Source organism: Martes martes (assembly GCF_963455335.1).
Source record: "Martes martes genome assembly, chromosome: 1".
Lineage (NCBI taxonomy): Eukaryota > Metazoa > Chordata > Mammalia > Carnivora > Mustelidae > Martes > Martes martes.
In genome coordinates this window covers 138126637-138146418 of record NC_137888.1, presented here as the reverse complement: position 1 = coordinate 138146418, position 19782 = coordinate 138126637, and the positions used below count along the sequence as shown (strand labels likewise).

At 44.0% G+C, this 19782-nt stretch overlaps 1 protein-coding gene and 1 pseudogene across 3 annotated transcripts in view; one reads left to right on the top strand and one right to left on the bottom strand.

The window, feature by feature from the left end:
* The window catches only part of LOC308355060 (ubiquitin-conjugating enzyme E2 E1), an 83295-nt gene extending 65215 nt beyond the window's left edge, over positions 1 to 18080 (bottom strand). Inside the window, exons 1-3 of one of the 2 annotated variants that reach the window (XM_080823002.1) lie at positions 17902 to 18080; positions 16582 to 16766; positions 12461 to 12511 (exon numbers count right to left, since the gene is read on the bottom strand). In XM_080823002.1, coding sequence (XP_080679128.1) covers positions 12461 to 12511; positions 16582 to 16733 — 203 coding nt within the window. In that variant the 5' untranslated portion in view covers positions 16734 to 16766; positions 17902 to 18080. The remainder of the gene's footprint in view (positions 1 to 12460; positions 12512 to 16581; positions 16767 to 17901) is intronic. The other variant, XM_080823003.1, reaches the window with a different exon arrangement.
* Positions 326 to 1974, top strand: LOC308355047 (cell division cycle-associated protein 3-like; annotated as a pseudogene). Its single transcript has one exon. The product of its transcript is annotated as a cell division cycle-associated protein 3-like (transcript).
* Positions 18081 to 19782: the final 1702 nt, after the last annotated feature.

Genomic DNA, 19782 nt, shown 5'->3' with positions numbered 1-19782 from the left:
CAGGTCATGATCCCAGGATCCTGGGATTGAGGCCCCGTGTGGGGCTCCTTGCTTAGCTGGGAGCCGGTTTCTTCTCCTTCTGCCTGCTGCCCTCCCCACTTGTGCTCTCTGTCAAATAAATTAATAAAATATTTTTTAAAAAATAAAAAAAATAGGGGCGCCTGAGTGGCTCAATGGGTTAAAGCCTCTGCCTTCAGCTCAGGTCATGACCTCAGTGTCCTGGGATCGAGCCCTGCATCCCTGCATCGGGCTCTCTGCTCAGCGGGGAGCCTGCTTCCCCCTCTCTCTCTGCCTGCCTCTCTGCCTACTTGTGATCTCTGGCAAATAAATAAAATCTTTTAAATAAATAAATAAATAAAGCCAAACATATCCACAAAGGACTCATTTTCTATGCTGCCTTCATCCAAAAACACACACACAGTGGTCCTATTCCAGTCTTGTTCCTATCAGTAAAACATGGCCATTGTCTACCTAATTGTTAGGACAACAGAAACTTGGAGCCATTCTTGGTCCTTTTTCTCACCTCCCACATCCAATCCATCAACAGATACAGGTGTTCTAACCCCATCTCCACTGCCACCATCTTAAACCTAACTGCCATCACCAGTTGCTTGGAATAGAGCAATACCCTCCTTTCTGATCTCTGTTCTTCCACTCGTGCCTTCCTCCCAGCCATCTGCCACACAGCAAGGAAGGCAGAAAAAGACTTTTTAATCACTATTGAAATAATGTCACCTCCTTGCTTCAAAACCTTGAATGGCTTTCCACTGTTCTTAGAATGAAATCCAAACTCTACCTTGGTTTACATGATTCCGCCTCGCATGGTACTCCCCACCTCATGGCCTCCAGGTCTGTGCTTCCCTCAGTCTGGAATGTTCTTCTTGTACTTTGCACAAGGTTTTTCTCCTTTCTTCTCATCTGTCAGGTCTTTGCCTAAATGTCTTTGTAAGCCTTCTCCAAGTAACTTCCCTACCCCAATTACTCTCAATCAATGCACTGTTAATTTCTCTCTTACTAGCTGACACAACTTGTAGATACCTAACCTTCCACCTGGTTACTGTCTGTATTGCCTACTAGAATTCAAGTTTCAGGGAGGTTTGAAACTCAACGTAGGGAGTTGAAGCTCGAGCTGCTGTGCACCCAAAAGAGGAACTAGGGCAGGCACCTTGTCCCTTCCCCGGGCTGTGCCCTTGCCCCACCTGACTCCTCCTGGTTGAGATGGGCTCAGCCAAAAGCAACCCAGTCACTCCAGCACAGCCTCCACCGCACAAGCTTCTGGCCCAAGTGGTGGAACTCCATTTACCTAACACGGTCATTCTGCACACTCCCATCCCTGTGGAGAGCACTCCACAGCCAAACCTACCAGCAGGGGAGCAGCTGGAAGGTCCTAATCACATCCCAAACTCAGACCCCCACTCTTCTACCCTTGGTATTGCATGGACACCTATGAAAACCAGCAGCAGAGAGCCTCCCAAGCCCACTGGTTAAACACCTGAATGAAGTATTTGAGACCAAAGGCCCCAAATCAAATCTTCCCGAGAGCCTGTTCTGCCCTTAGAGGCAGAGGCAATTTCCTCTTCTGCGTTGGACACGCCTCTGGGTACCTAGTTTTCCCTCCTCTCTAAGCAGGTGTTCTCCAAGAAGGAAGCAGGACAGCCCTCAGAAACCCCCATGAATAGCCACGGCTCGAACAAGCCCTTAAGGGAACATGAGACTCCCCCGATCTTCAGGTTCTAAGCACAACAGGCAGACGGTAAGTAAATGGCAAGGTACTAGGGAGCTCTCCCCCCCACCATCCTGACACCATAATAGGGTAAGCAGCCGCCTTCTCCCCTGAGTGAAAATGCTAGGGAGCTAAAGGAAGCAGACATTCTGGGAACTGGATGACTTCTGAAAACTGGAGGCTGAGCGTGGGAGCAGGACTAGGACCAGGTCAAGGAAAATTAGTACTTTCCAAGCTTGGTAGAGAACTAGGCCGTGAGTGGCCCCAGTGCTGAGTTCACGAGGGGCCTTGTGATACTGTGACCTCTCAACCCTGTCTTTCCCTGGGAGACTGGAAAGGCTCATTGTCATCAACTCTCCCTAAACTGCCAACTCAGGGACTGAGCACTTTCTTGGGCTTTGTGTCTCATGTATTTCTTGTATGTTAAAAAAGTGATTTAAAAATAAGTAAATAGCCTGGGTGGCTCAGTGGATTAAAGCCTCTGCCAACTCAGGGACTGAGCACTTTCTTGGGCTTTTTGTCTCATGTATTTCTTGTATGTTAAAAAAGTGATTTAAAAATAAGTAAATGAGCCTGAGTGGCTCAGTGGATTAAAGCCTCTGCCTTCAGCTCAGGTCATGATCTCAGGGTCCTGGGATCAAGCCCCACATCAGGCTCTTGGCTCAGCGGGGAGCCTGCTTCACCCTCTCTCTCTGCCTGCCTCTCTGCCTACTTGTGATTTATCTGTCAAATAAATAAAATCTTTAAGAAAAAAAAATAAGTAAATAAAATAAAATTCAAGTTCCCCAAGCCAGAGGCCAGATCTGTTTTAGTCACCTGAGTAGCACACAAAGGACTCTCATATTTTAAATGAATATAATCTAATTTACTTATGCTTTTGTCACTCTTGTACAACCTTTCTGAACTGTAGTCTAAAATCTTTCTTCTTTTTAAAAGATTTTAATTATTAGAGAGAGGGAGCGAGCATGGGTACGCGCATGTGTCTGTACATGGGGGGAGTGGGGGAGGAAGAAGGAGAAACAGACTCCCTGCTGAGCGCTGAGCCCATCAAGGGGCTCAATCCTAGGACTCTGAGATCACAACCAGAGCAGAAGTCAGATGCCTAACCAACTGAGCTACCCAGGTGCCCCTAAAACTTTTTTCTAAGTAAAATCCTTCCAAGCTGCTCTATCTATTGCTATTTGAAAATGTGCTTCTATGCCTCTTTTTAAAGAAATCAATTAGGATCCATCCCACATCAATTTTCCTCTATTTAAATAGATACAAACACCCAATGTCCTGGTATTACACATAATGATCATCATTTCAACGCTAGCAGACCCTACTGAGACTCTCCATTAATTATTTATATTCAAAATTTAATACTGACACAACTCAGTACTAGAATCAAGTCAGATGTGACATCCATGGTGAACGCAATGTTAAATGTTATTTAAGAGCTTGATAATACAGTCCCTTTATTTTGGCCTGGCCTTGCCCTTTGTCATATTCAGGTTCTGTAGAAGCAGACAGAATTCAGTTTTTAACTACTTTGTTAATTGACATATTAGTGAACAGTATGCTGTCCCAGGTAACAAAACCCAGTGACAACTTTCAATTACATTCTGCATAAGAAAACCATTGGCTTCCTAGGACTTTGTTGACTGGGCTGAAACACTACCTTGGCCTTCCACAGGTTTATCGCCTATGCGGTGCAGCACAGACTCTACAAAGCAATCCATAATCACTTGCGTAGAGGTTTCAAGAAAAAAGCCATGAGCATACAGCAATTCCTGGATTACTATGTTCCAGCAAAGAGCTCTGATGAGCTTCTTGGTCTACAGAGTAGGAAGTTTCCCAGAGGATTAGAGGCATATTCTGACACCAGTTACTAGGTCTTTTGTTTCACTTTACGGCATGGCTGCATAAGAGAGGCTGAATAAGAATGGGCTTATTATGAAACCCTGTTTCACTCCACTGATGACTGGGAATGTGTCAGATGTCTCAGGCGGGTGCCAGCATCTATAACATAACTGACTATCTGGAATAGCTTTAGGATTTGGGGGAACATCACTAGGAAGTCCAATTTACTTAGCGCCCCTAAACCCACGCTTACTTGTCAGCAAACAGTAATCTTATCAAGTCAAAACATGGTAACCGAAAGTACTGGTATTTTCTTTATACATCTTCTCAATCTAGCCCAAAGCACTGATCCCGTCTTTTGTATCACACTGCAGTCCACAGCTCCTCTGTGATTCCGAGAAGGTGAAAATTGCCAAAACTGCTTGGATGCCAAGTCAGAAAGACTGCCAACAACAGACAGCTGTAAAATGCGACAGCAATTTCCCCAGCTCTTTCCATTATTTTCCAAAGAGGGTAATGAAGACATTCCATTAAGTCATCAGATTCAAATTAGGTTTTTGCGTCTGTGTTTTAATTTAACAAATATGTGTTGTTTATCTTCTTTTTCTTGGACAAGGTAGGGATGGCAAAGACATCCCTGCTCTCAAGGAACTTAAAATCTACCCAGAAAGAAAAAACCAAATAGCACTGGGGACATATGCTGCTTCTTTTTGTTCTATACAAGTAACTGGAGTATTACTCAAGGACAAAAAAATACTTCCAATCCTTTAGAAACTGTCACTCCATCATAAAGTTCCAGGCTTCCAGCCTTTCTAAATATACGCTCTCCACTTATGACCTCAGTTCCATATTCTATCACCTTCTCTAAAATTGTGTTTTAAAAACATTACAGTAACTCCTTCCCTCGCATTTTCACTTTTTTTCCTACTCGCTTCTTCCTCTCAGCCCACAGAGCACTCTTAATTCTACACTTTAAAGGCCAACGAAAAAATTTCCTTGACCTCCCACTAAGACCTGCAGCTCTCCTCCTACTTTGCTTCTGTCCAGGTCGTTATCTCCCTATCCTTGTGCAGACACCCCTCAGAGCACAATTCTCAATTCACCTCTTCCCCTTGGCGATTAGGAGTACCTCAACCACCACCCAAACTTTTAAATCTAATGTGTACCTCTCCCACAAAGCCAGGTCCAGCCTCAGCATCCCTGCCAGCCCACCTCAGATTCAATGCATGTACCCTAAACACAAAGATGTGCCATGATGCCTGCAGCACACTGTCAAATGGTCCCACAAAATAAATATACAGAGATAAGAGAGAGTGGCTCAGTCAGTTAAGCATCTGCCTTGGGCTCAGGTCATTATCCCAGGGTCTTGGGAACATGCTCCACATTGGTCTCAGCAGGGAGCCTCCTTCTCCCTCTCCCTCTGCAGCTCCTCTCGCCTGTGCTGGCTTGCACACCGGCACACACACGCTCACTCTCTCTCTTTATCAAATAATAAATAAACAGAGTTTAAAGAAAAAAAAAGAAAAAAGCCATGGGCATACAGCAATTCCTTGAAGATATATATTGTATATGGTGGAGTTTTAATAGCTGATAGAGTGAAGGATGCACCTCATTTCAACTTTTCTGTAGCTTTGAAATTCTACAAAATAAGAAAGTTGAGGGGAAAAACACGTAGGATCAAAATCAAGGAGAAAAGCCATGGTCCCTGCCTTTTAAGGCGTTTATAATCCATGCGTCTAAACTAATCTAAAATTAGATTAGGTAGATGTCAGAGTTCAATGACTGATTAACAATAAACTTAAATGTAAAATCAAACTGCAAATATTGAGGCACTGGGTGGCTCAGTCAGTTAAGCTTCTGATTTCAGCTCAGGTCATGATCTCAGGGTCCTGGGATCCAGCCACTCCGGCTTCCTGCTCAGCAGGTTATCTGCTTCTCCTTTCCCTCTGAACCACCCCCCCACCCCCAAAACATGTGTGGTTGCTTGTTGTCTCCCTCAAAAAAAAAAAGAAAGGAACTACAAATATTACTGAGAGCCTACTACATGACAACAATACGTTAAGCACTCTATATGGTCAACAAACCATACAAATTAAACCTTGGAAAGAGGATTTATCTATAATCCCTCTGCTCCCTCAAACAGGTTCCTCTTCCTGCCTTACTGACTTCTTTTAATGGCACCACCATCTTCCCCAATACCCAAAGAACCCAAGTCCTTTCAAGTCCTACATCTCTAAATCAAGTTCTCTAGACTCCTGCTTTCCCATTCTCTCCTCTCCACTTTGATGGCTGTCACCTGCTCCCAGGCCCACCTGGCCTTCTGGCCTGGACTAATGCAGCTCTCTACAAGTCTCCTGCTTCCCACCAAACTCCACTCAACCCTTGCTTTGTCTCTATCCAGATACTCAGTTCTAACTGGATTAGACATTCAGCCCAAAAGGATTTCAATGATTCTCCAGTAACTATATAATGAAATTCAAAGCCTCAGCCTGACACTGAAGAACACAACCTTTATCTCTTACTGGTTATCCTCCCACTCTGGCCATAGGTTTATTCACTCTTACCTAATAGTGCCCTCAGCCTTTCCTCTACTACAGAGATGTCTCTTGCTCTTCCCACTCCACTTTTCATCTCCTCCAGGAAGTTTTCCCACATATCTAAGTGCTCCAGACACTATTCCTCACACCCGGGCCAAGCTCACTGCTCTCTCACTGCTCTAAACCTTCATAACATGTAAATAATACTCATGTTTCTAAGTACTATTCAAGACCTGTACATGCATTTCTTACCACCCTTACTAGGCAATGAACTCCTTCAAGGTCATCAGTTTTCATATGTAACAGCACTCAAGGTTTGTGACAAGAATATAATATTAGTATCCTGTGCAGTAATCCATAAAGATTGTGAAAAGCGGCCTTGTAAGCTATAAGCATCTTTCCTCAAAATACTGCTAACATTTAAACAATGTGGGGTGCCTGGGTGGCTCAGTCAGTTAAGCGTCTGTCTTTAGTTCAGGTCCAGGTATCCAGTTCCTGGGATCTAGTCCTGAATAGGCTCCCAGCGCATCTAGGAGCCTGCTTCTCCCTACCCCTCTGGCCTCCCCTCACTTGTGTGCTCAAGAGCTCTCTGAGATTTAAAAAAAAAAAAAAATCTTTAAAAAGCAACAACAACAATGGTATAGGGGTTTTCCTCTTTTTTTGTGGTAAAATTTGCCATTTTTACCATTTTTAAGTGTGAAATTTGATGACATTCAAATGTTGTATAACCATCACCACTATTTCCAAAATTTTAATCACCCCAAACAGAAACTGTACCCATTAAGAAATAACTCCCCCATTCTGCCCTCTCCCTAGCCCTGAAAACCTCTAATACTCTGCCTCTATGGATTTACCTATTCTAGGTATTTCATGCAACTAGAATCACAGTATTTGTCCTTCTATATCTGGCTTATTTTACTCAGGTTAACATTTTTGAAGATTCAGTCACATTGTAGCATATATCAGAACTTCATTCCCTTTCATGGCTAAATAATATTCCATTGTAAATCCCACATTTTGTTTATTCAATCATTTGTTGATGGATACTTGGGTTGTTTCCTCTTTGGGGCTATTATGAACACTGACAAGAATCTGTTCAACTCCCTGTTTTCAATCCTTTTGGGTATATACCTAGGAGTGTAACTGCTCAGTCATATGGTAATTCTGTTTAGCTTTCTGAGGAACAATAGTAGTATAGTTTTATAATCCAGACACATGGTCTTTTAGTAAACAAAACAGTCACAAGAGTTCCTACTTATTTAGTAAGCAATTCACTTCTGGATAGATTTCCTTCCTTCCTACCCACTCAGGCCCTAGATGATGATCTAATTTCCAGGAACTTGACGCTCGTCTGGGGGCTTTGATTGCGTTGACACTCCAGTCTCCTGGTTCTCGCTGTTTTTCAACACTGCCTCTGCGCACATAAAGGCAAACACACTGCACTGGTAACTCTCCAAATGAAACTTATTATGAAACTGAACACTGTTCAGATGTTGAAGTCACATTTTTATCTTTAATGCATTTAGTAACATCAAATGAATGAAAAACAAAAAGAGTTTTTTTCAGGTGAGATACAGGATTTTGTAAAGGACTTCTGTTGAACCCATTTCTTATACCCAAACAACCATTTAAAGCAAGCTAAATTTGGACAAGATGTATAGGCCTTTACTATTCCAAGGAAAAGGCCTCTTTTCCTTTCAAGTTTAGCAGCCTGGGATTTCTAAATTAAGATCTCATTATTATTACCACCAATTCCAGATTTTATAAAACCAGAAAAATACAACACAATGTACATTCACAGAAACTATCTGGAAGGATATACACAAAGTGCAATTAGCTCCAAATAAGGAACATCTCTGCAAAGGAGCAGGATCAGAAGAGATCATGAGGGGGGTTTTTCACTTTTTACAGTGCAACTTCTACATCTCAAGTTTTCAAAAACACTCACTCCAATTATTGCATAATGGCTTAAGACTATTTAAAATATAAGCGATAGGGGTGCCTGGGTGGCTCAGTGGGTTGAGCCTCTGCCTTTGGCTCAGGTCATGATCTCAGTGTCCTGGGATAGAGCCTGGCATCGGGCTCTCTGCTCAGCAGGGAGCCTGCATCACTACCCCCCCCACCTCTCTGCCTGCTCCTCTGCCTCCTTGTGATCTCTCTCCCTGTGTCAAATAAATAAATAAAATCTTTCAAAAATAAATAAATAAATAAAATACAAGCAGTAAAAGATGTTAATTTAAAAAATGAGTGATTAAAAGGAGCTAAATGAGCAACTCTAATAATGCCAACATCTAATACATACAGAAAACTCTAATCTCATTTGAATTTTTACAATACTATGAGAGAGGCAAGTCAGATAGTTGGCCCTTTTAGTAAATGAGAAAAAGGCTAAAAAAACTTTAACTTCTTCAACAAATCCATTACATTTTTAAAATGCTCTTCACTTTAGCCTTTAAATTATCTTTAAAAAGATAATTAAAAAGATTTAGCTGGGGCACCTGGGTGACTCAGTTGATTGAGCATCCAACTCTTGGTATTATTCTGGCTCAGGTCAAGATCTCGGGGTGATAGGATGAGCCCCATGTCCAGGTCTGCACTCAGAAAGGAGTCTGCTTGAGATTCTCTCCCTCGTTGCACCCCGCCCCCACTCATGTTTGTGCACACGCTCGCTTTCTCTCAAATAAATAAATGTTAAAAAAAAAAAAAGTAAGATTTATCTGTAAAACTTTAAAACTAACTATATCTGATTCCATAGTTCTCCCAGAAAAATAAAACGCATTTACTTAGTGGGGTTTACATATTTAAGAAACACAAAAACAATTATCAAATATAGTAAAGTCATATAAAACAAGAATTTATTTTTTATTATTCTCCACCTTGCTTGAAACATTTAATGACTTCTCAAAGACATTTTATCCTAAAAAAGTAGCTCTAAAAAAATTTGAATTTTTAGGTTTCAAGTTGCTATATAAATAGTTTACTCAAAATACTAGTATTTCCTTACGTAAATTCTGAATTTAAAGGACTTGGGAAAATATCCTTTATTACATACAGACATACATAGACACATGTCTACAGATTGGTTATATAGCTATAACTAGACAATTTAGCAAAGCTTGAGCCCTAGACTATAAATAACAGGTACAAAACTGGCTCTAGTGGCCCAGAGTTCATCAGCTACCTAAAAGGCATCATTTTATTTAAATAAAAACTTTTAAAAAGTAAAATAAAAGGCCTAATTTTACAATCCAGGATAGAGCATGCTTGAGGAAATCATTACAGTAGTTAAGACAGTATTTTTTCCCCCAAACAGCCAAAATGCAAGGAAAAAACTAACCAAATGCATAGTACATGAGTGGGGACACTATTACTTCATCTGCGTACATACACAGAACCAAACAGTTACATACCTAAGAATTTATGTGGTAATATAGAAAATTTTTAAAATATTCACTTAAAAAACTTCTGACTGGTCACTGACTATAACTGCACCCTGTTTTTTTGTTTTTTTTTTTTTTTTTTTTTTTGACAGAGAGAGGGGGATCACAAGTAGGCAGAGAGGCAGGCAGAGAGGGAGGGGGAAGCAGGCTCCCTGCCGAGCAGAGATTTTTTTTTTTTCTTCCTCATGTGGGGTTCAGGATCCCAGGACCCTGAGATCATGACCTGAGCTGAAGGCAGGGACTTAACCCACTGAGCCACCCAGGCGCCCCTGCACTCCATTCTTAAAAAAAAAATCTACTCAACACAATATTCAACACAGGATTTAACTTTATGCGCTCGCTCACACATTATAACATATTTAGCAACTGCATTTCACACAAGTTTAAGTTCAGTAACTTTGAAGTTTGCCAAGTAAAGTGCGAAAATTACTGGAATGCAAGCAATGCACCTTCAAGAGAAGCAATTCTTCCACTGATCTGCAATAATCAACTGTGTATTGAGAGGTTACTTTGTGCCAACTGCTGTATTTTAATAAAGTAACACGTTTAAATTTAAAACTACAGGCTGAATACTGATTGAAAAAAGGCGGTCCTACAAAAGATTAATACATAAGATAGGTTAATTTAAAGTCAATTGTTTAACTCATTCAAAACAGAATTCATAGTTGATGAAATTACAATTTCAGAAGGACCAAGCTATGGAGCTCTCATGCTGAGTAACATCAGAAAGATTTACTAAAAATAAACATGAATGCATTCAATACGTCATTTAATTCATACATTTTTAACTTCACAAGTATTCCCAAATTATCCTCTTCCATCTCAAATGTACATTAAAATGTTTAATAACTGAATCCCAAAAGGTACCAACACAAAAAACACAAAACCAAATTTAAGGTAGCTAAATATTGGGACTACTATATGACATTTAGTCAGTAACACTAGTAAGCCAACACAAAGTAGCAACTGTAATTCGTATCACCTAAGAAGCCATACTGAAAAAATGTTTTCAGAAAATAAAGCAGTCTTTATTCTTAAAACTCACCATAATATATTCTTTGCAAATTAAAGATACCTAGCGTCTTCTCCCAAATTCAAGATTTTTTTTTTTCAAAATGCTTAAGTATGTCGCAGTTTGTCTCCCCACACCAACCATCCAATACCCATCCAGTTTGGTGCTTCACCAGAGCACCCCTAACATTCACAGGTTTTATCTTGAAGGGGTAATTAAGAGGGTTTCCCATGAATAAAAGTTCTACATGTTCAGCAGCACAAATCTCTCACACATGAATTCAACTCAAATGCTGTGAAACTAAGTATACTTTTCCCATTTTTTAAAAATTATTAATCCCATGAAAACCTTCAAAGTGTTTACAATTTTAAAGCTGACTGCACATATTTGCAAGAAAACCATTAGGTTTTGATCAATATTCTTAGTTTTGAAAGATGCTTTAAAAACTTTATAATTTCATCAGCTTAAGTCTGAACTCACAAGAGGCACATTGAAAGAGACACGATACCAAACAGGAGCAATCACTACACAGCATGCATCTGCCATGGGGAATGCCCAAGGATTCAACACAGCCAAGGGAAGCTATAGGCTTCTATCTGAACAATGATTCCACTAAAATAAAAAAGTAAGATGTCACAGCCCTAACCCTTGCCTATTTCTCCACTTTCTCATTAGTATAAAAAGATTCTTAAAAGCCATGAGAGAAATCCTTAAGAAATAAAGTGGTTCAGTTACAAACCATAATTTAAGAGCATTTCAAATTCAAAACAACTTTCCTTACAAAACAGGACAAAATTTTACCAAAGAAAAGCCCACACCTGACCAACAGTAAGGACATATGTAACCCAAATGGCAGTATTAAAGTTTCCATTTAACCCATTAACCATACTTTAGAAAGTTCAGTGTTAATAAACAAAATATTTCTTTTAGTTTTTCAACTTGAATATCTCCACATGCTTGTTTTAAATTCTGCACACAGCCACTGAGTATTTTCTTCTACTGACTTCTTTTAAGTTGAGAACACTTCTGATATGTGGCATCCCATTTCAATACTAACCCTGAGAACTGAGAATTAGGTTAAATGTTACACCTAATTTTTAAATTAGGGGAGTAACAGATTTGAATTAATCTCCCTTAAATAAATGGCCTATTACAACACATAATTCCTTCCTCACTTCACTGTTGACTTAATAAAATCCAAGTCTTTTACCTCAACGGTGGCAAAACAATTATTCTAAATAAAATAAAGTGACTGGCAAATGCTCCACAAAGCTGGAATCAAATTGCTTTGAAACTGAAACACACATATGTATACAATCCAAAGCAATTTTGAGAAAAAAGAAAAAAATACCCCATGGAAGAGCTTAAATCTATAAAATTTAAGAAACCTTTTTATCAAAGCCACAAATTATGTCCTGAGTTGATCTGCCAAAGTCCAACACAGAATTTATATGTACAATGAAATAAGCTTGAGAATCTGTTGTGATTTAACTCTATGATCTATTAGCTTAACAGAGAGCTTGAATAACAGATTAAGATGGCAAAGCAATTTTCTAAACCAAAACGTACCTGAGTATCTAAAAAGGTTTTACATAATCCCTAATGACATATCCAAGGTCCACGATTACGCCAAGTGTACACCTTTAAATTCATTTCACAGTTATGTTTTATATATGTGAAAGGGTCCACGCCAGATAAATTCATTACTTCTCTTCAGCATTAACACTGAAACTATCAGACGCTCATCAAAACATTACTCCCAGGTTAATCAATTTCAGCTGTTACTTGATGTTAGCACCAAAATAATTCATGAAATAAAAGCAGAAGTTTTTAATAACAAAAAGAAAACCCCCAAGATAAAGATTAGAAGAATTTTAAAAAGAAAAAATTGTGAAAGGAAGCTCACCTGCAGTTAGGTGGAGGGTCTAAAGTGATGTCTGCCAGTTCCTTCTGAATCCTGGAGTCAGGGAAGTGAGAGAGAAACACAAGAAACATGAAGGCGTTGGTAGCCTCCCACCGGTAATGCATAGGTCTGGCAGATAACCCTAACTGCCTGCCATGATAACTGGGTTCTACTGAGGGAGAAGGAAACTACACATCAGAAGCTTCAGGCCCATAGTTTAGGAAAAAACTTCTTTTCCCACCGGCAGTGAGCTGGCGGTCCGGGGTCTCCTGCTGTTATCTAAAATGTTTCGGTTCCAGTCTTGCCTCGCACACTGAGGCAGTTGTATTTCTCGGGGTTTTCCATTTAGGAAATCATTGTAAAGCTTCGCTTGCGGACTCGTTTCCTAAGTTGCATTAGAATGTGCCAGGGCACATTCACTTCTGCGCTGCACGTCTTCCCTGGACCGAGAAACCCAAGCCGCCGCGTGGGTGGGAAGGGTGCGCCCCCAATCTCCGCCCGGGTCACCGCCCCCCTCCGGGCACCTCTGATGCCCTCCCCGCCGCCTCGGCAGGGCGCCCTCCCCAGGCCGTCCCGCGTCCTCAGTGACGAAGCCAACATGGCCGCTCCCCGCGAGGCCCCTCGGGTCCTGACTGACCTGCCCCGCGTCGCGGGGTGCTGGCGCAGCGCAGGCCGCAAGGCCGAGCCCCCGCTCGGCTGCCCGGGCTCCCCGCCCCCAGCCCGCGCGCGCCCGACAACTCGGGAGGCGTACGCCAAACCCGCGGGTGAAGTTGCGGGCCAGGGGTGGCGAGAGCCCGCGCCAGGACGCACAACGACTCCCCCACTCGCCTCCACCGCGCCCTGGGACTTCCAGCCCTCACGCCGCGCGCGGACCCCTGGGCGCCAACACTCCCGCCCGCCCCTCCAGTGAGACCGGACACAAGCAGCCGGCCCGCACAGGTGCACCCAGCCTCCGTCCCGCACAGCGCTCGCACTCTAGCCCCCCCTCCTTTCCGGACCTGCTTTTTCCTGGATATCCTCTAAATTCTCTTAGATCTGCTCCCTTCCTTCTCCATCTCAGCATGGGCACAGAACCCGGGACAATACCCCCCTCCCCGCGCGGCCCGCGGCCCATTTTCTATCTTCGCACCAACCCACGACTTCACAAAGAGCCCCATCCCCCACTCCTAGGCCGACGCCACCAAGCAGTTCACACCAAGCCCTGGCCTTTGTCTTCTGCTTACCTAGGCGCTTAGAGCATCAATTAATAAGACAAAGTTTGAGACCTTTAAGCCTGTAACATCTACTAAATGATGCCTTCTATTTTTATAACCTTTCTTGCTCCTATCACATAAAACCCCAAAGGGCTACGGTACAACTTAAAAAAAATCTCACGGAGGTAGCACGGTAGTAAAAAACTAAACACACACACACACACACACACAGTCTAAAGGCAATCAGAATCACAATGGTTGCTTTTCTCTTTCCAAAGGTTCTCTGAGGGTGGGAAGATAGGCTGGGTAGATGCAATGCGCAGTAGGTTTTAGAAGGCATTGTTTTCTCCATGTGTAAGGAAAGAGAAATTAAGGGTGGTTATTAGGTTAGTTCTTTAGACCTTCCCATTGGAGGACACTTCCTGCCCCCTACAAATCTGGTGAGCTTTAGAAAGCGGTTTGATCACAGCCTTTACCGACATCTACTTATCTGGGTCTTGCTAAATTCTTTTGCTACCAATAAGCATTTCAGTTTTGAGACATTCCCAAACACCCGGGCAGTTTGACTCATTACTGTATGTTGGACTAAAAGTTTGGAATCCTGGTTTCCTGATTCTTTATGTGCATGTTAGAATTACTATACCTTAAGACCTTTGTACATAGGCAAAAATATCCTCCACCTGAGCACAACTTGTATAAAAATACATATTGACTTCACTTCTTGCCGATTCAACCTCTACTATATTTACTGAAAAGGTGGTTACTTCTTTAATACCTAAAAAGTATACTACCAGTTTTAACCACTTCATCTCTACAACTAACATTTGCACGATTTCCGTAATACTGACAAAAGATTTGTACAAGTAACTCATACATACGTTTCACAGAATAATTCTTGTCCAGACCACTCTCAACGGGAGCTTTTCATCTACCCATGGACTACAAATGAAACCACTTTCCAATATGCAGTTAAGTAACTTTATGTCTACCAATTCAGGCTTTTTTATTCTGTCTCCCAGTATATGGGCCCTTTCCAAGTCTACAGCAACACTCAGCTTCCAAGTCAACGTATTTCACAGAGCAGCTTTAATAGGGTCCCACTAACATTAATTTCCCCCTTATTCTTTCCAGGATACGCTGCCCCTCTCCATTTTTTGCCTTCACTATTAACCTTAGCTCTGCTTTAACACTAACAGCCACTGTTTCCACAAAGTACTCAAGGAGCAAAAACTGATGTTAACTTTATACGTAAAATTACCCCTTGTAGCTTCCCACCTTTCATTTTTTGTACACCTACTAATCTCTTTGCCAGGAATTTTCAAATAAGTTTTTAAACTTCCTTAGCATAAATGGACAAATTGCGTGTAATGAAAAATCCCCCTCAGTAATCTGCTGACACAAAGGAAGATTATTTTATATTCGACACCTGTGCTTTTACCCCCAAATATATTCATGTGTGCCAGTGATATCCTGGAACACAAAAAATACTAATAATCTAAAGCAAATATTCTGCCTTACTCAGGTCAGTCCCAAAGCTGTTCCAGCATGGATCAGGGGGCACAGGGTAGTGCCCTGCACTGCACGTCGGGGTAGTGAGGGGTAGGGAGTTGGGGAGATTAAGGAAAGCCCTATCCAATGTGAGCAGGGGAGATGCCAGGTCCTGGACTAATCAATGAGGGCCAGTTTGGATTCCTGGGAAGCCGAGGTGCCATCAAACCACCTCTCCAAAATTAAGTAGAATCTTGCTAAGGTATCTTGCCATTTAACTCTAAACCTCTAAATTCTTTAAAACAAGCTAACATCTCTCCTTCATTGCCCCCATGGTTAAGTCACCAAAGCACTTTACCAAATTTTCAAATTTCTGGAAAAATGACAGAACAAACTTTGAGTTCCGGGCTCACTACTCAGTGAAAACTAAAGACTCACATTCCGTTTTATTTTACGTTCATTTAAAAAAGATACCCCTATCTAACCCACCATTTGTATTCCTTACTGTCTTCCTGGTTTGCCACCTTAAAGTTTAATGACCGTCCACCTGAGAGCAGCAGGATTTATGAAAGGGCACGGGGTTTCCCCGGAATCTGCTATAGATTATTTTAAGGGTCAGGGAGATCAGAGAATATTACTGAAGTATGCTTGAGGTAAAAAACTAGGTTCTTTCAGAGACTGAGAGGAAAATAGTAAAGAAAAAAGAGCCACTGCTTGAATTCAGCTTGGGAAAAGAAAAATTTTTACAGCATATGAGAAAATGTACCATGAAAAAAATGAGTCTCCCTTTAATTTGGCAAAATTGAAGTTTTTAAAGAGAAAAGAGAATCCCCCAAACAACCTACAATACCCATTTTACGGGATTTATCAATTCATTTGCCTCAACTCTTCAAATCAGAAGAATCTCTTTAAGTTCCATCTGAAAACACCTGTTTCCACCTATTAAATTTTTTACCCCACTAGCAGGAGTTATTCCTTATGTAGTTTGCAGAGAAAGCTCCACTCAAAAAAGATCACAGTGCAACAGGTGAAGAGGAAGCAAGACGGTAACAGAATTCATTCTGATAGAGTTGTCTGGGCAGGTATTAGTAATTAAGTGGGATGACAGCCTTGAGAAGGGTCACAAGCTAGTGATTAATAGGACAAGTAATTTGAAATCAGATTTGGGGGTCACTAATAAAAGTAATGAGGATTCTTACAAACTTTAGCAAGAAATGAGAGAGGCAAGCCACAACAGCTGCACGTGGGTAACTATTAAAAGGAAAAAACCAGAAGCAATAGAGTAAAATAATTAAAGCTTCCAAGGCCCTTTTTTCATTTTTAACAGCACGCAAACCATGAGGAGCATTCAAGCTACCCCTCATTGGGAGGCAGACCAAATGAAGCAGCAAGAGGCAGTTCGGAAAATAGGAAGCCTAGGAGGTTGGGGGTGGAGTACGGTACCTTTTGGCGCTGGTAGAGAGGAGTTTGGAGTTTTTGCTCATGCTGACTTTACTCTCCTTCTTCTTGGGGGTGTTTGCTTCTTTCTCGGTTTGCTGGTTGGAGGACGAAGATGAGGAGGAGCTCGTGCTGGCCCTCGAATCGTCATCCGACATAGCGAACCCCCCACCCCACCCCGCAAACAGCCCCTGCAGGGGGAGAGAAACAAAACAGAAACACACAGACCATGCAGTCAGTGTAAATAAGGAACTCGGGTGCTGTCAGAAGGGCTTTGGCCAGGGGTGCACCTGGCCGCCCACCGCCCTCCACTCGCTTTTCCAAGTCTTCAGGCCCATTAAGGCTTTAGCAAATCCGACGCGGCTTGTTTATTTTTGGCCCAAAGTGGGGGACGCGGTGGGAAAACCAAAACGAGCTCAGCGAGCGGCCCCTCCCGCGCCCCCCGGGGCTCCCCTCGGGGCAGGGAGGGGAGAAGCCAAGCAGGCTGAGGGCAGGGTGGGGGCGCCCAGCGCCTCGGCGGGGCATGGAGAGAAGGTCCCGGCGGTGTGCTGGCCTCGGGGCTGTTTCAGTGGGCTTTCCGGGGGTCGCGGGGGGCCACTGATCAGGGCGAGACAGCGGGGGCCAGGAGTGGAGTTTGGCGAGGTCGGGAAGAGAGAAGGGGCGGAGAGGAGTAAGAGAGGAAGCCGAAACGGGGGGACGGAGGCGGGGAGCGGGTGCCCGGGTGGGGGAAGGGAGAGGCCGGCGGGGGGGGGGGCAGGGGCGACGAGGCCCGAGGCCCCCCCAGCGCCGCGCCCCGACGCCTCTCCCCGCAGGCCTGTGGCTTGGCCGCCCGGCCAGGGCTGCGCGGCTGGGGCGAGGGTCCCGAGCACACGCCCGACAGTCACCCCTAGTGGGGGTGGGGCGAGGGTGAAGAGGGGGGGCTCGGCCTCCACAGCGGAGGAATAACAATGAGCCCTTCCGCCCCGGAGGGGTTAATCCCCGCGGGCCCCCGCCTCTGGGGGAAACGGGGCTCCCCCGCCTCCCCCTCCCCCGCTCCTGACCCCCTCGGCGGCCAGTGGGGGGCTCCCGGGGCAGCGCTGACAGTTCGAGCCACAATGCCCCCCCATCCCCGACGCGGGCGGCCCCCGCACCCCACGCGGCCCGGGGTCCCTACCCATCCCCCGCGGGCGGGCCCCGGACCCCTGGGGCTCCTCGGCCCCTCTCCGCCCCCCCTCAGCCCGGTGCCCGGCGGTCCGGGTGGCGCGGGTCGGGGGAGGCGGCGAGGGGTGTCCCCGAGGCCCGGCGACGCGGCCGGGGGGCGGCGGGCGGCGGGGGGGATCCCCGTACCTCTCTTTGTGTCTGGCTCCTCCGTGCCGCCGCGGCGGCTGCTGCTGCGGCTGCGGCTGGGCCTGGCCACTCGTGTCTCTCTCTCGCTGGGAGAGAAGCGGAAGTGCAGCAACAGCAACTATTAAACAGGCAATGGCTTCCCCCAGCCACACACGCTCGCACACACACTCCTCCTCCTCCTCTTCGCCCTCACCCCTCCCCCACCCGGCCCGGTCCCACCCACCCGCGCTCCCCTCCCCCTGCACACCTCCGGGGGGGCGCGAGGAGGACACAGGGGACCCGGGGAAACCCTCCCCCCTCCCCACCCGCTCCCCCACCCCAGCGCCGCCGCGGGACGCCAGAGAAGGGGCGAGGGGTGGGAATTTTCTCTCAAGTGGTTTGGGGACCTGGATCCTGGGCTGGAGAGGGCAAGCCGTTCCGAGAAGGGGGGCGCTGGGAGCGATAGGAACTGTATGGAATAGGGCGGTCACGAGAGGAAGTTCTTTCCAACAAGGGCTTTTGGAAAGGGGTGGGGGACAAATTGGTGGGGAAGGTAGTAATTTGGTGGGAAGGACTTTGGACCAGAGAATGCAGTAGAAACTCCCCCTAAAAAGTGATCAGTTTAAGGGGAAAAAAGAAATCCCACAACAGGGTTTCCCTTTGAGCTGACACTGGCTTCACCCTCTGGCAATTTACCTGCTAAGAGCAGAGGTCGGTTTAGGCACGCCTGGGAGAAAAATCTCAAAGTTGGAGTTTTCTGCTCAGGCACGTGCAATTTTACAATTTTAGATTCTTTTAGTCACTTTTCATAAAAAGTGGTGGTGTGTTTTAAAAGTGATACAAAGGATTCGTGACAGGTAAAACCAATGTGTATCAGCCTTACAAATGTGAGAAATCACTGGGAAAAGAACCCTTTGCTACTGAATTAGACTGGATTTAGAATTTTTGGTGTCAGTTTACTTTAAATAGAAAGTTGGATTTTGGAAATTAGATCAAAAGTTTTAGGACTCTGGAACCTGCTTCAACAATAATATAAATGCTATTCAAATAATATTTTTAGAGTAATCACTCAGTAATTCTTATGAATTGTTCCCTGTGTAGCACTTTTACCAAGGTTAAGATTAAGCCATCAAAAAAAAGATGAATGCATCAAATTATGATTTAGTTTCTCACTTATCATTTCAGTTGAAGGAAACTGAAGATGTATGTGCAATGCCACATATACAGGGTCTGGTACATTAAGGAGCCGGTGAGAGATTTCCATGGGCACTCTAAATTATCTCGTTCAAATTGCCATCCTTTTTCATGGCAACAGTGGCTTCAGTTACCATAGGGCAACACAACAGGTATAAAGCTTATGGCAAATCCACTAAGCAGGAAAACAAGCGTTCTTACTACCCACCTGAAACCTTCTAGCCCTCAACATTGAAACTCCAACTTTATCAGGACTGAGAAAGTAATTGTGCATGCTTCTTAATCCTTAGCAGGAAACCTGTATCTACTGGGAATTGCCAAGAATCAAGAAGTGGAAAAAAACTTTATAGGTCATCATATCAGCCTCCAGCCTCCTACCTTCAGACAGAGCTATCCCTCAGTCACTCAAATGCATAGAAATTTTGAAAGACCTGCACACAGAGCATTTGGTTTCAGGAGTCCTGATGGAGTATATATATATTTTTAAATGACATTCTCTGCTGTATGTTATTTGAAAACAACGACCAAAAAAATCTCTCTAAAACTAGGTTGTAAGGCGCCTGGGTGGCTCAGGTGGTTAAGTGTCTGCTTCTGGCTCAGGCCATGATGCCAGTGTCCTTGGACCAAGCCCATGGCTGGCTCCCTGCTGCTCGTCCCTCTCCCTATGCCTGCTGCTGTCCCTGCTTGTGCTCTCTCTCTGTGTCAAAT